Source organism: Bidens hawaiensis, unplaced genomic scaffold, assembly GCF_021521415.1.
Source record: "Bidens hawaiensis isolate Kalapana, Puna unplaced genomic scaffold, B.hawaiensis_p1.1 tig00049385_1, whole genome shotgun sequence".
NCBI classification, from domain to species: Eukaryota; Viridiplantae; Streptophyta; class Magnoliopsida; order Asterales; family Asteraceae; genus Bidens; species Bidens hawaiensis.
The window spans coordinates 5,725-21,714 of NW_027498842.1; the positions used below are offsets into that span (position 1 = coordinate 5,725).

The 15,990-nt window shown below is 34.8% G+C and overlaps 2 protein-coding genes across 3 annotated transcripts; one reads left to right on the top strand and one right to left on the bottom strand.

The window, feature by feature from the left end:
• The first annotated feature begins 3,855 nt into the window (after positions 1-3,855).
• Positions 3,856-4,693, top strand: LOC143597991 (remorin-like). 2 transcript variants are annotated; one of them, XM_077076335.1, is made up of 4 exons: positions 3,856-4,012; positions 4,090-4,128; positions 4,220-4,389; positions 4,474-4,693. In XM_077076335.1, the coding sequence occupies exons 1-4, from the start codon at positions 3,880-3,882 to the stop codon at positions 4,675-4,677; spliced, it is 546 nt and encodes a 181-aa protein (XP_076932450.1). In that variant the 5' UTR covers positions 3,856-3,879; the 3' UTR covers positions 4,678-4,693. The 2 variants fall into 2 exon arrangements, with proteins under 2 accessions (XP_076932450.1, XP_076932451.1); XM_077076336.1 differs by having other exon boundaries at positions 4,096-4,128.
• A 169-nt stretch (positions 4,694-4,862) lies between these two features.
• On the bottom strand, positions 4,863-6,949 carry LOC143597990 (transcription factor MYB17-like). Its single transcript, XM_077076334.1, has 3 exons — positions 6,790-6,949; positions 5,547-5,676; positions 4,863-5,445 (listed from the first exon to the last, which is right to left on the bottom strand). The coding sequence occupies exons 1-3, from the start codon at positions 6,947-6,949 to the stop codon at positions 4,881-4,883; spliced, it is 855 nt and encodes a 284-aa protein (XP_076932449.1). The 3' UTR covers positions 4,863-4,880.
• Positions 6,950-15,990: the final 9,041 nt, after the last annotated feature.

The window sequence follows — 15,990 nt, forward strand, 5'->3', positions numbered from 1 at the left end:
ACGAATTTTATTTTTTTTATTATATTTATTTTTATTAAAAATAATATGTATATTTAATGTTTAAACATAATTACATGACCACTAGTTTGGTCTAGTGGTAAATGGGTATTTCACTCAACCAAAAGTTACTGGGTTCTAGTCTCATTTGAGACATTTTTAATCCTATTTTAATTTAAAAATTTTTTACACAACCCAAATTATAACCAAGTAAACCCATATAAAAAATTAATTGTTTACACCAATAATATATGCCTTTTAAATTAGGGCCCAAAAAAGTTTTGTCTTCGACCTAAAACTTTTTTACTTTCTCGGAGCCGAGCTTGAAAACTTACAACACATAAAACAGAAAACATATGTTAAGCAAAAGGTACAACATCATCATGACACAAAATCACTTGAAATTGTATATATATATAATCATATGAAGTGGTATCATGTCCCATCTTTCAAAATGAAAGTTTATATTATTGCAAAGGCAATGTTAGAAAGAAATAAATTTGCTGTTAAAATAAAATAAAACATTTGTTTTTTTTATATGATCATCAATTGCCAATTTATATCATATTTGTTGTGCTTTAAATGAGCTTGAAACATGGCCACGTTGGGGCTTTGAAGAGGTAGGTCTCAGCAGAGCCCAGTTGGACCCGCAAGACTCACCTTGAAGAGGGACGTCTGCGCAGAAACCAACTGGATCCGCAGGACCAACCATGCTCAGAGACGTGACGTCCTTACGCGCAGTACGCAAGCTGGTCCCGCAGGAAATGCCTCCCGATGGTGAAGGACTCCGCCTGTCCCCGCAGCCTCGGATACAAGCCATCAGGGAAGGCCACCCGCGCAGCAAGGCTACACGCACAAGGCACTTAGCTCTCAATCACTCAGTGTCACCTGAAGGAATGAGCGAAGCCGGGAACAATCCCGCACAAGGGCGGGAGGGGGAATACTCCCGCCCAAATAAGCCAGTCTGTACGATACGGGAAGATCTTCTGTACTGTACCTGACGAGGTATGGGAAAAAGATCTGACTAAAGATACGACAGCTTATTGACAACAGTATGGCGAGCAGCATGCTCCTGTACTGTGTCACTATTAGCCGCTGCCTACTCACCAACTCCTGTCATACCACGTGCGTAGCCGGCAGTTGGTGGAAAAGGAATGGTATACAGCAGGCCTGGTCATTATCAGCCGCTGCCTACCCACCAACTACCAGCAGGGCACGTGCGTAGGCTACTGTTGGTTGAACAGGAACACTGTTGCAGCCGGCCACACCTCCTTGGAAACCTACCTTCGGCTATAAATACCACAAATGGTATGACCATCTCATCTTATCTTGTATCATCATATTATACCTGATATCTGCTCTAGCAATCTCTTAATATACGTTTATATTTAAAGAGCAATCTAGTCTGATTCTCACGCCGGAGGGTGGTCACAAGGAGGAACCCCCCCCTTCTCAGTGACAAGCTCACGGTGTCTGTTTTGCAGGTTATCAGAAGAACCATCTTCTCAGGGTCTCACCCCTCGTGGGAAACATCTATCTAACCCCCAGGTTACCAGTAATCTGCCGGGGTCCGGTTAGTGTTTCTTCAGGCTTGGTTAGCTGTTGGATACGTTTAAGTGGGTAAATTGAGGAGGCCAACTACTCATTATCATTCATATTAATACATGTTATTTATAATTTGTATGCCATTCACCAGAAATGAATTAAGGGTGGAAATTTAAGATTTATGATAAAGAAAATGTTGACGAGCTTAATTAACCTTAAATATTAAAAAAATACAACAATGACAATTACTTGATTAAAAGTTTTATATAATTGTTTTTCTTAATATATGTTCAGTAATGTCCTTATATGTTCATTTAGCTATAACTATATTACTAGACAACTACACTGTTGAGGCTAGGTACCACAAAAGCAACGTTGTGGCGACATCTACATGTCACTCGGTGATATGGACGAGAACACAATATACCCTGCATCTACTCGCTCCACTCTAATAAGAGAGAGAAGTAGTTAATTAGTTAACTGATGATACTTTCTTATAGTCAACTTCCACAAAGATTTCATCCTTTGAAGATATGAAAATACAAGGTTCAATTTTGGTCTTGACAAATACGCAATAATTATATATTACAAGTGGTAACAAACCGTCTTTGCCTTGTACTATCATCACAAACTTTACAATTATAAATAAACAGAGGTCCATTTAGTTAAATAAAGCCTAGTAAATAATCAAACATAAACAAAGTTCTTGCCACCTTCCGATCCTCCGTAGATTTCTTGTTACCCTTGCTAAAAGGATACATTCGTTTGCCAATTTCCAAATTTTCACTTTTTATAAAAATTTGATATATGACTGGCTTATAAGAATATATTAGCATCATATATATATATATATATATATATATATATATATATATACAGTATCAGGATCATGAGAGAACTTTTTTGAAATTGAGAACCATGAGAACCATTTTGTACCACAAAAACCCAAAAATAAAAAAAAAGCACAAAAATGAAAAAAGTAAAAAAACCAAAATTCTTATTTTAACATCCCGGTTTCATAAAAAACCTCAGTTTAACCAAATTATATACATATATGTATAATATATATTATGTACATTTACATGATTTTTTTATACACATATGTATAATTTAAGATAAATGACACTGTACATATGTGTATATTACGTAACTAAAGATTAAATAAAATTATACATATGTGTATAATACGACGTTTTTTTTTGTTTTTTTTTTAATGAAACCGGAATAAAATATAAGAATTTTGGTTTTTTACTTTTTTAAAATTTTTGTTATTTTTTATTTTATGATTTTTTTAAATATTTTTTTTCAAATGTGTTTTTAATGATCCAAAATGATTCTCAAAGTTCTCAATTTGCAAAAGGTTCTCTTAGGATCCTTACCCTATATCTATAATATATATAAACGAAAACATAAATATCCTATGTGTCGCGATGTGGTCGCTCCCCCTTTTTTTGGAGTCACCAGATTTGCTTGATTTTTAAATGGAGCATTCTCATGCATTTGACCCGAATTCATTAGTATGGGTCTTACCAAACCCAGATATTCCTTAAACGGGTTATAACATCTCATTAAATTAAAAATTATTCTCACCAAATTATTGATTTAAAAATCCTATAAAATAGGATATAATAAAAATTAATATCTTATTTATTTTAAAATATATATATATATATATATATATATATTATTTAAATTAGAAAACCAATTTTATAGTAAAAAAATTAAACGAGTCTTGGGTCTCATCAAACCATAAGTATATTATTAACTTTCATAAATATTATTTATAACTAATAACCAATTTTATAGTAAAAAAAATAAACGGGTCTTGGGTCTCATCAAAACCATATAGCCTTTAAACTGGGTTATAATATCTCATTTATTTGTGAAAAAATTTATTATCAAACCATAAGTACATTATTAACTTTCATACAACAAAAATATAAATTCAAAAAATAAATAAATATTAGAATAAACAATATAAAACAACCCCCGTAATACGGGGGATAAAACTAGTATATATATATATATATATATACCAAAACAATCAAACAATCGGCAAGATTGGTTGGCAAGTATCGATACAAAAATATTTTCTTATTCGAGTCAACAAGAAGCATTGTTGGATGAACGTATATTGTTATATTATATGAAAAAAATCATATAAGAGATACAAATCCTAAAAACCAATTAATAAACACGATGAACAGTCTGTTATATGGCAGATGTTTCCAGCTCATTCTAAACCGTGCACACTATATATAACCATCAAAAAACCGCCAATATCCAACACCAACACCCACACACCCTAAACCCTTCACAGCTTTCATAACCTCAGACATGGTAGCAGAAGAAACTAACAAGGTGGAGGTTCAACCAGACTGCCCGGCCGAGCCGCCACCATCACGGCCCACCGAGGCGGACACCGAACAAGTTCTTGAACAAAAGCCCACCAATGATGCCGTCGTTGACAGTAAGTTGTGTTATTTATTACTTATTTGATGCTAGACCTATCAACTATGCCTTCTTAACTGTTTGATTATATTTCAGACTCAGAAAATCCATGTGAAGAGGGTTCTAAACACAGAGGTATATATGGTAGTTTGATTCATGATTAAAGAATCCAAACATGTTTTTGAGTTATGTTGATCTTAAAATCATTGACTGTTTGCTTGCTCAGACGTGGTTCTTGCTCGAGTAGCAACCGAGAAGAAAGATGCACTCATCAAAGCATGGGAAGAAAGTGAAATATCGAAAATTGATAACAGAGCTCCAAAGAAGCTAGCAGCCATTGGAGCATGGGAAAACAGCAAGAAAGCAGAACTAGAAGCTGAACTGAAGAAGATTGAGGTCACAATCTCACCATTTTATTAACAGACTTCAAACACATAATTCATTCATTTAGATTCACAACTTTCAAATATATATTGACAGGAGAAATTAGAAAAAAAGAAAGCTAAATACACTGAGAAAATGAAGAACAAAATAGCTCTTGTTCACAAAACTGCAGAAGAAAAGAGAGCAATTACAGAAGCTAAACGCGGAGAAGATGTTTTAAAAGCAGAGGAATTAGCTGCCAAGTGTCGGGCCACCGGATCGAGCCCGAAGAAACTCACTAGATGGTTTTCTTCAAGCTAAATGTTTCATACATTTCATGTTTACATCATTTTGTGTGCGCACTTGTAAGAAACGCTTGTAACAAAAAGTAACATTTATATCATCAAGTTTCAGATTACTGGTCTTAGTTCCTACTTCCTAATTTAGACATAAAACCCCAAGGTCTCTAACATTTAACCTGGATTCATATTAAACAAAATGAGGGCATTCTAGTAGATAACCTGTCAAGTTGAAGCTTGATTGTTATTATCTGGGTCACCTTGAAGATACTCCAGAAATTCACCATCATTTGGAAAGTCAAGCAGCAGATCCAATGTTGCTTTATACGAATTTGGAGAATATGAACCTCTGTTTGTTGCATCTTCAGTTTCAATCTTGCAAATTTGATCACTCGAGCTCGCGTTAAATGCGGGCCCCTCTTGCATTGTCACCACATAATCCGACTCGACTTTTAACACGGGTTCCGCTTCCGACTCGACTTTTATCGCACGTGCCAGGTGGCTCGAACCCTTTGTGTTTTGAAATGATTCACCAGCTTCAGAATTCCATGCGCGAAGTAAGTAGTCGCAATCGGGTAGTCCAGGAGGTGGCGAGCTGTGAATGATTGTCTCCATTGACAGCCTAGCATCGGCCTCCACCTGTTCTGCAGTGTGGGTAGCTGATGTGGAAGCTGAGCTGGCTTGTAAAGTTGTGGTTATGTTGGGGATGCGTTTTCTCAAATGCGAATTCCAGTAGTTTTTTATCTCGTTATCTGTTCTTCCTGGAAGCCGTGATGCTATAGTTGCCCACCTGCATAATTCGGTTTTCGATTTGATCAACGAAAAAAATCCAAAATTCCAAGAAAAACGTTTAAAAAGCTTTAATAAAGAGTCAATGAAGTAGTTTATTACTTGTTACCGTGCAAGGTGTGCAGCTGGAAGATTGTTTGTTCTTCATCATAACTGAATGCACCTCGTTTAATATCGGGTCGAAGATAGTTTGTCCACCTAAGCCGACAACTTTTCCCACATCGTCGAAGACCTATCACATAAAGAAACTACCATTTTACCCTTCATTGTCAACCTAGTTCGGATAAAGAATTTACCCTCTTACCCTTGTCAAACTAGTTTGGATAAAGAAATTACCCTTTTACCCTTTATTGCCAAACTAGTTCCCAATGCTAAAAGCCTAAAACTCACCAAATATGAACGACGGCATATGAAAGAGCTAAAGAACATTAAGTGCAGGCTTAAATGCTAGTTTTACCATTACCAGTAATGTAGGACCATGTAACAAGAAATCGTATGCATGAGTTAAATGTACCAATTAAATATAGAAAACAAGATTATCTTTTTGTTAATATGCTCTAATTATCAGTTTACAGTCAATAAAGGATCAATATTTATCAGATATCATGAGTTTGCAGAACACATGATAACTCTGATCAGTGAGGACCAAAGTTTTAACATGAAACAGACTTTTCTACCTAGGGTTTTTGACTAGATAAATCGTCTTTCTGCATCATCATGATATGATATAACATAACAGGACATCTATAATGAGCCGAAACCAAAGGCTCTATGTGGTCCAAAGGATTCAAGATGGGCTGTCTCAATCGGGACCAATCTGGTATTTAATTGCGATATGGTACAAACAAACTTTACTTTCTAATTCTAATTGTTTTGGGGATTTTCTTCAACTTCTGTTGAGATGCTTAGTGCTTACAGGCATCTCATTAATCGGTCCATGAACATCAATAACGACAGTACTCCAAATCACAACTTCTTTTGGCAAAACAAACATTGGAATGATAAAAGTATACTCAACAATGCTGATTTGTTATCTTTCTTCTTCTATATGCCTAACAAAACGTTTACGTACATGCATAGGCGGATCTATAACGGAATCAATGGCATCCTGGGATACCCTCTCAACTTTCTTGCCGAAGTGTAAAATTAGTGAAAAAAAAAGTAATTTTTCTTCTCCGTTGTTCTTATTCGGATACCCCTGAGCAAATATTTTTTTTTGGGATACCCTGAATATTTTATCTAGATCCGCCTATAGACAGTACAGCTATACAAGTATAAATACATAAGATACATTTGAATTTTCACGAACACGAGTTAATGGTATGAGGCGAAAGAATTAATTAACCTGCGAGTTTGGGAAAGGAACGCCAGGTGCCGTGGCCGTTCTTGGTGATGTAATCGAGAAGAAGCTTATCTTCTTCGGCAGTCCAAGCACCTTTTTTGACCTCAGCTTTGTTGCAGCATGGTAATCTCCCCATACTTTGACCCCTTTTTCTTCTTCTCATCCACTTATTAAAAATGTGTGTGTTGTAATTGTAATTGTAATTTAGAGAGAGAAATGAAATGATACAAAAGGGTCAAACAACAGATGCGATGCAGTAGTGTAGAGTGACAGTAGGTCAGTAATGAACCACCATTAATTCGTACGGCTTCATCACTGCAACAATTTCCAGCACGATTTATTAGAAACGCCCCCCCTAATAATTGAATGTAATTATATATGAAATTCAAACACGTCTTCGTCACACACTGAAACGATTGATTACTTAATAATAATAATAATAATAATAATAATCGGTGCAATTAAACGTATTAATTACGGTAGCCAGCCCAGGTGTAACATTCTTCGGTTAAACATGAAAATAATAATAGAGGAAGGTGATGAATGCTGACCTGACGAATTGAGAGAATGATTGAGGTAGAAAGAGGGAATTAGGGTTTTGTTTATGAAGAAAAGAAATATTGTTGGTTCATGTGTGTGTGTATGTATGTATGTGTATGTATGTAAGAGAGGTGATGGAGAAAGATGACAAAAAGAGTGTGAGGTTTTAATACTGGTATGACTATGGTATGTGTAGTGGGTTTTGATAAACTCACTGCCTGTTTATTTGCATTTCCCGTGCACCTGAGTCACGTGTTATGCTTTATTCTTTTTTTCCATCAATTTTATTTATTTTAAAAACTATTCAATTTGTATTCAAGTAACTTGTATAATAAACTAGTAAATGTACCAGCGTGTTGTGACGGAATTTTACAAGATCAAAAACTATAAAAACTAATACCGATAGTGATTTTAGAAAATACCGACACTAATACCTATGTTATAAAGATTATAAAGAATATCGATATATATTTTATATCGATTGAAAACAATAAACAAATACCGATATCAGTCCCGTCAAAATTTCGTGCCGAAATATCAACTTTTAAAAATTGAAGTGCCAATGTACAAAGACCAAAAATGAGAAGTTGGTGCAAATATAAGATATGGTCGTTCCGAAATATAAAAATAAAATATTTGGTTTATATTGAACGAGTTCGTTATTTTGATATAGTGTGTAACGACCATCGAAAATATTGTCAACTAAGAACCCAAAACCTCAAACATGTATGACAAGAATTGGCGTAAAAAATCTTGCATGACACTTTCATCTCACGTGGCATAGCTAGGGTTGACTCGGCAAACCTATAAGGCGACTCCGCTACACGACGTCCTTCCTTTGTGGTCGTCGCGATACGCGACCGACTCAAAAGTCATTTATAAAAGAGGGAGATCAAGGATGTATTTGTCATTCATTTCACTTTCACTCTCTCTCGTTTTCTCTTATACAATAGAGTGTTGGTATAATACCACTAATCGCCTCAACAATACCCTGTGAGACTTTCCAATCAATTGAGACTTTGCCACACGAACTCCAAATCTTTGCTTGAACAATGTGAGACTTTTTACAATCATGTAGAGTTTTCAATCTCGTGGTTATCGTTAAAGCTTTTTGGATTATACTAATACATACTATATTATATTAAATTAGGTGCTTAACACTATGAAGCTCGTAATTTGTAAACTTTTATGGTTAGACATTCGAGTTTTTGTACAACTCACATTATTGTGAGACACATAGTTTTCCAGCACTGTCGTTGAGATTTTTAAAATTTTATAACTCATGACATAGTATAACATTCCAAATGTTTTCAAATAGTTTTTATCACAATACATTGATTAACTCTTTTTAGACTTACGGGATGATTACTACTAGTATGTGGGGTAATGTATACAACACTTAAATATCGTTACTTATTGGACAAAGAGCTAGCCAATAAGTAATATGACCACAGTCACAAATATGGTCGAGTGACAAATACCCTTTAGTTGTGAAGACATCTTAATGTTGTACCATAAAAGTGTGTCATTTACAAATGAATGCACTCACCGGTATTTCTTGTTGATCAAATATTTTTAAACATGTTTCAGGTTACTTGTTGTGAAGAAATATAAATAGTGATGCATGGCATTCCAGCTTAAATAAGTGGCATGTACCAGAATAAAGAAATATGTTCTTGTTGTAAATTAGGGTTTATCCCTATAAAAATTTTGTTTGTATAAATTTGGGGTTTTTTTCCCAATTTATGAAATAAGAATCACGGTATTTTGAACTCTGGTAAATTTTCCTAACTACACACTACGGCTGTCACTTTTTATGACAAACTGAAAATTTTTCTTACTTTTTCAGACACTCATCACGACTTGACTCAAATTTTCGGGACGAAAATTCTTTAACATGGGAATGATGTGACAATCGTCAATTTCAGGTTAACTCCGTTAACTCCGTTAACTCAACTCCGTCAATTCAAACTTAAAGATCACTGAATCTATAACGCACACCTCATTACATTTAAACTAGGGTTTAAATGACGCTTAACACTTACTACATGTGTAGTCTTTCTGGAATTGCACCGAAACGCAAACGAGTTGACGCAAACGATTGGTGAATAAACGAAAAACGTCAAAACAGTAATTATGTGATAATTATGTGTTAGACTTATGTGTTGTGTGATAACATCGTTATAAACGTTAACTCAATGTACTAGAACTAGTTAATTAAGCTAGAAAAGCAACAATTGAAAGTTGAGGGACTTGAGTGTAACATATTATTATTATTAATAATAATAAACCTAAACCCTAACTCATTCTTTCTCTCCTCTCCTCTACCCCGATCAGACTCTCTCTTTCTCTCCTCACGGCTGCCGCCATTCACACACACACATACAACCAAGTTTTCAAGCTTTTGATTGAAGATTAAGGTGCTAGGAAGGTGTAAACGACTATCCCTTGCATCCCTTATACTTAATTTTGATGTTTAATGGGTTAATTGAAAACCCTAGGGGCCGATTTATGTGTGTATGGTGTTCATATGATTGTTGTTGATTTGATGATGGTTTGATAACTAGAATGGATATTGTTACATGTTAATTGCTTGTGTCTTTGATTTGAGTTCAAGCAAAAACCCTAATCATGTATGTAATGTGTAATTGATGTGCATGGATAGTGATTATGGAGTCTAGAGTGTTATATGAATGAATTATGGTCCATAGATAGTTAAATTGTTAAGTTTGGATGCAAACAGTTTCTGTACATAATATGTTATTGATGTTTAAGTGACTGTAACGAAGTGTAAATGTGAAAATTGGTTGAGATTATTGATACTACAGTAAACTAGGTTGAGCCTAGTTTCTAAAGAATATAAATTTGTAATTTTTAGACGTGTAAAAGTTAACATTTATGATTTTACAAAAACGTTGTGCAAAGCTGAGTTGTTAGACCTGCTGTTAGGTTGTTTTGTAAATGTTATATCTCATGAACTACGAGACCAATTGGGTTGGTTCCACTTCTGGAAGTTGAATTATTGAGTTAGGAACCTAACCCAAGTGGTCTTGCATTTGTTGGATTTTTTATTTAACAGGAATTTCAAATAACATTCTGTTGCGCATGAATTTGACTGTTATGAGTTTGCTGTAATGATTTGATTATTGTGAGAAACCTATGTGGAATAAAAATATAATAAAATATGTTCTGGAAACCTAAGACATATATGCTTTTGTGATGATTTTTGGTAAATTAATTGAGATGCTATGATCGGTGTAATAGTACAATCTTTCAAGTAGAATTTCTGTCTCGGTGAAACTAGCTGCTGAATTTTGTGAAAATGCATGAAACATGATAATTGCTAGTTGATTGCTATGTTTTGACCAAATTGCCCCTATGGGGAATACTTGCTAAATAGTTGTCGTGTTTTGACCAAATTGCCCTTGCAGGGAATAATTGCTAGTTAATTGTTATGTGTGACCAAATTGCCCTTACGGGGAGTAATTGCTAGTGATGTACATTTTTAATACATGACACGTAAATAATTTGCTCACACATGCAACGTATCACAGATGTACTTGTTAAAGTCACACACGATTCACAAACGAAACACGAAACATGTTGTGTGCATAGGTATTATGTGCGGGTCTAGAGACTCGATAATATTCCGACACTTAGAAAAATCTCTTTGTTGTTTTAGAACGCTAGAGAGAGTTTTTCTGTGACGCGCATCTTGGTGAATTATTTTGGGAATACTTCGCAAACAGTGAGTTTCACTTTCCCTTTTTTTAAACTGTTTTCAAACGCTTTTCACTTGGGGGAGATAACATACTCCGAAAACGCATTTAAGATTTTGTTAATATAGATTATATATCACTTGTAAAGACTAAGTGGCAAACGCAATAACTAAAGTCCTTCATTCACATCGAACCGTTTAATATTGGATAATAGAGAGTCATTGTTGAGTAGTACTACTGGGTTTGACAAACCCCACCCAACGCTAAACTCGACTGGAGGTCGAGTGGGTGTAATCTTGGCTAAACACATACCATGGTCGGGATAGACCTGGTGGCAAGGCAAATGATAAACAGTCAGCTTCGGTGTCGAACACTTAATAATACTTGCTTTATAGGCTAGCTACCTATAGATATATAATTGACATAACACTATCTGGTAACGCAAAACGCTGTAACGCAAAACGCTGTAACGCACAACGCTTAACGCAAAACGCTTAACGCAAAACGCTGAACGCAAACGCTAAAAATTTATTTTTATATAACTTGTGAACTCACCAACCTTGTGTTGACACTTTTAGTATGTTATTCTCAGGTAGCCGAGGCGGGCGCGCGGTTTAGGAACATGCATTGATTGAAAACGCTTTTGTTATGCAAACTTATTTTTAACGGTTATCTTTGGTTTTAAGTCGTCCTGTGTGACGCAACTTTTGGTTAAAGGTTTTTACCCTTCCGCATTTAATTACTCGTAAACGTTTTCATGGTTTTGAAACTTTGTGTTATGGTTTGATTATAACTAATGATTCCGATCCTGTTAGTTCACACCCTCCGACGGTAAGACTCCGTTAGTGGATTTTGAGGGTGTGACACTTTTACCCGAAACCCAACCCGAAAAAATTTGTACTCGAACCCGAACTAACCCGACTCGAAGAAACCGAACCCGAGAAAAGAATAACCCGAACCCGAACCGAAGTAATTCGAGTTGGTTCTCGGGTTTGATTTATAAGATTTGGGTCAACCCAAAAAACCCGAATAAACTTTTTGTTTTGAAATTAATATATTTTTTTGTATAATAAGCTAAGTCTTAGCCACTAAAGTTATTAGAATCTGGCTCTAATCGACTGCTGTTATTCTAACAATTATGGATTGATTGCTTATTATTAATCTATGTTTTTCGTTTATTACTAATGGCAACCGTAATCGAACAATCAAATCACGTCCGATTGAATACGATTATGGTTCGAGTTAGTTTTAATATTCTTTTGAATTGTTTTATCAAATTATGTTAGTTTATTATTTGATTGTTTGTGTTATAAGCAAAGAAGAATATGTTTTTTAATTTTAGCATTGTAGTTTTAAAAAAAATTGGTTTTGTGTTTTTTTTCTAGAATATTCGAAACCCCCTAATTACCCGAACCCGAAAAATCCGTGAGAGATTTGGGTTGGGTTTCAGGTCAAGATTTAAAACTTTGATACCCGAAGAACTCGACCAAAAAAACCCGAAACCCGAAAAACTAACCCGAAGAACACCCCTACTACACACCTGATGAATTTTTCCACGACCAAATATTTTAATAAATATTGGTACCAATGTTCGTGTTCGCGGCTCCCCTTTTGGTAAGGGGTCGGGGGCTGTGACATAGTGAACATATTTTGAAAAGTTATATATCTAAGAATTTACCACAAATCTTGGTTTTGGTACAAACATTGGTACTTCAACAAAGTAATCACTTATTATATGTTCATGTCCTGCTTCACGATCTCTATTTACCATAAATCTTGGTTTTGGTATATGTCGAAGCTCGTGATTTCTCTTGTAGCAACTCGGGTTTTTCATATTTGAATTCGTATTCGTTTACCCGACTCGTTAATATATTTCGGATTTTTTAAATTATTAACATCTTAAATTTATTAGCATTTAACTTTGTTAGACTTATTATATATTCATATAACTTTCAAACTCGTTAAAATATGCTTAAAAACCTTTAAAATCGCTTAAAACGGCTAAAAATCGCATTTATGGACGTGCAGGGACTAGTTTTGCATATTTTCAACTAAATTAACAAAACTTAAGCTCCAAGATATCTAAATTAATGTTGTAAAACATATTAATTCGTTTTCTTGCTGTCCAAACCGAATCTGGTTAGTTATTATACCAGATTTTCTCATTAATAACTTATTTTGTTTCCTAATCGAGTGGATTTCTTCATAATTGCATTATAACTCTCAATATTTAATAAAAAAACACACCTCTAAACACTAAAAGCTACTGAAGTCCAACCACCCCCCCTGTCCCTCGAAATTTCTTTTCTCCATTGTCGGTTTCTTCAAGAATAATCAAATTCTTCAAGCCGTTGTTGACTTTCAAGCTTCAAGACCTCGTAGACGATGAATTTCTCTAAGTTCCAATCCTCGTTTGGGTAAGTTGTCTTCTTCAATATTATTGGATTTTATCTCTTTTACAAAATCCCTCAATCAATTTATATGATTGAGGGGATTTACCATGTCAATTGGACTCCAACTCGTTTAAGGGTAAAATAGTCAATAAGATTGACTATTCGATTACTCTATCTTCTGGTCAAAAATAGCTTTCGACCAGAAGACTTTATTTTTGTTTTGAAATTTTGAGCGTATTAACCAAAACCCGATTCCTAACTCGCGGTTCGAATCCTGGTCAGTTCCAGCTCGCTTATTTGCTGAAAATCTCATAACTGGAGTTCTATACATCTGTTTGGATTGATTCCGACGGCTATATTCTCGATTTTGACTCTATTTTCTTATGTATAAGTCTCAAGTCTGTTTGGGTCAGATCACTCATCGCGTTAACTTTACTCGTTTAATCATTCTCTTGGTTTACTTGCTTAATCATCTAGGTGACTAATCACTCCTCTTTTTTACTTATTTTAAATCTTTTGGGGACATATGTGTATTCATAGTATTTATCTATAATCTAGTATTCAAAACCACAACTGTTTAATCCCTGTGTGTATATTAGTTTATGCCTAACTTGCTATTTGCTTACTTGCTTTATTTGAATACATTTTGGAGAGGTCCAACATATTCTCATTATAGTATGATCATACGACCATCATAGTAGCCATCGCCCAGTTCATTTAGCTTCGAGCTTACTGACAACTCATCTTTGGTAAACAATGCCCGACACATGGCAACGGTTTAGCCCTATCTTTATATTTGTGTGATTTGTTTATATGTTATGGTTAAAGTGCTTATCTCACTGCAACAGTTTGCATTTTTTCTTTCTTATTATATATTATTATTGTAGTGTCTTAACATGGTGTTTTACTCACTCAACATGTGCTGTTGACAAACCTTTCTATTTTATACGCATATGCAGGTTATTGGTTGAACTGGTTGCAAGATTTGGTGAAGACTTGGTAAAGAATTAAGTTAGAAGAATTATAATCAAGACTTAGATTTGTATTCATTGTTTGTTTCAATAAGTTGTACTTGTATTTGAATTTATTTGGATATTTAATTAAATTAAATAGATACTGTCACCTTTAAATTATTGCATGATAATACCTTGAGAGCTGTGAGCAATCAGCTCATGCCTTGGCATTTCCGCCTTAGGTTGGGGTGTGACACCTCTTATGCAACCAATCCAAGAAATTGCAATTTATGTAGTTCTACACCAATAGATGATGAATTCTCATAATTAAATGTTAAAAAACGAGCTAGTGATGGAATTTTAAATAGATTTAATCATGTGAAGAAAACGTAACGAAAGGAGAGGCGCCATGCGAGTACCATAATTAGATATGGTACCCTCTTAGGGTACACTACCCCATGCTATTAGGGTATAGTGGGTTAGGGTAGTGGTGTGAGGATTGTAGACACCGATTTGGGTATAGAAGTGATCTAAACTTATAATATTTAAGTAATTACAAATTTGATTCTTAAACATATAAAATTTTTGCTGAAGTGGTCTAAACGTATGAATTTTGTAACTATGGTGGTCCTTACCAGCTAACGTCATTAAAATTTTCAGTATAGTCCGTGTAAACTTACCAAATTAGCCTCAATACTCCAATAATAATATATTACAAAAAAGGAATTTGAAAATCTAAATAAACACTCTCTCACTTTCTTGTGTAGCCCAACACCACGATGGACCAAACCAACTCCGTCACCATCTCCACTGCAATCCAATCCAGCCACCCGCTCATACCAAACCTCCATGGGGCGGTTATGGTGAAACAGGGTAGTGATGGCGAAATTGGTCTCGATTAATCTCTAGATGGTCATGTATGTTTGTTTAAGATGGATCACAGGTTTAGGGATGGTCGTACCTGTCGAGAGAAGATGAAGGACGGTAGAGAATGGATAGTTATACAAAGAAATTGGGTCGTCCCAACATACAATCAGAAATCTATTTAAATGAATGAATTAGTGGCAAGCAATGGTGGAGATGAATGGATTAGTGGTCAGCAATGGTGGCTGGAAAATCTTGGTTTGAGTTGGGGAAGATGAACATGTAAGAATAAATATATATTATATATTTATTAATATTAATATGGCCATCATTATCATTTATATTATATTAGATCAAAGTATTAACTATACCTTGTTATATATTAGTTTGGTAATTGTTGATAAGCCATATTACCTATAATTAACTAATAAAGGGTTTCCCCTTGGGTGTATCTAAAGAGAGATAATTATTAACATCATACCCTAATCACACACACATAATAATTTTGTGTGCCTCCTCTCTCCTAAACCGGGTTCCTCTCAAAGACCCTAGCACCATCCTTAACTATACATCCTAAAGGGAAACTTGATCAAGATGACAAACATGTCGACTACATGAAACTCTGCTGCGGTTATTACTCTCCATGCTGTAACAGGTTCATAGGTTTAATATTTATCATGTTTTTCATTGCTTACATGAAGAACTGATCAACATGTGACATCAGAGTGATGTTGA

What these genes read in the sequence shown, in the direction of transcription:
- LOC143597991 (XM_077076335.1), top strand. Translation starts at nt 3,880, where the DNA reads ATGGTAGCAGAAGAAACTAACAAGGTGGAGGTTCAACCAGACTGCCCG. An exon ending in CAATGATGCCGTCGTTGACA is followed by an intron (nt 4,013 to 4,089) that starts GTAAGTTGTGTT and finishes ATTATATTTCAG; the next exon opens with ACTCAGAAAATCCATGTGAA. An exon ending in AGAGGGTTCTAAACACAGAG is followed by an intron (nt 4,129 to 4,219) that starts GTATATATGGTA and finishes TTGCTTGCTCAG; the next exon opens with ACGTGGTTCTTGCTCGAGTA.
- LOC143597990 (XM_077076334.1), bottom strand. Translation starts at nt 6,949, where the DNA reads ATGAGAAGAAGAAAAAGGGGTCAAAGTATGGGGAGATTACCATGCTGC. An exon ending in TTCCTTTCCCAAACTCGCAG is followed by an intron (nt 5,677 to 6,789) that starts GTTAATTAATTC and finishes TTTATGTGATAG; the next exon opens with GTCTTCGACGATGTGGGAAA. An exon ending in CACACCTTGCACGGTAACAA is followed by an intron (nt 5,446 to 5,546) that starts GTAATAAACTAC and finishes CGAATTATGCAG; the next exon opens with GTGGGCAACTATAGCATCAC.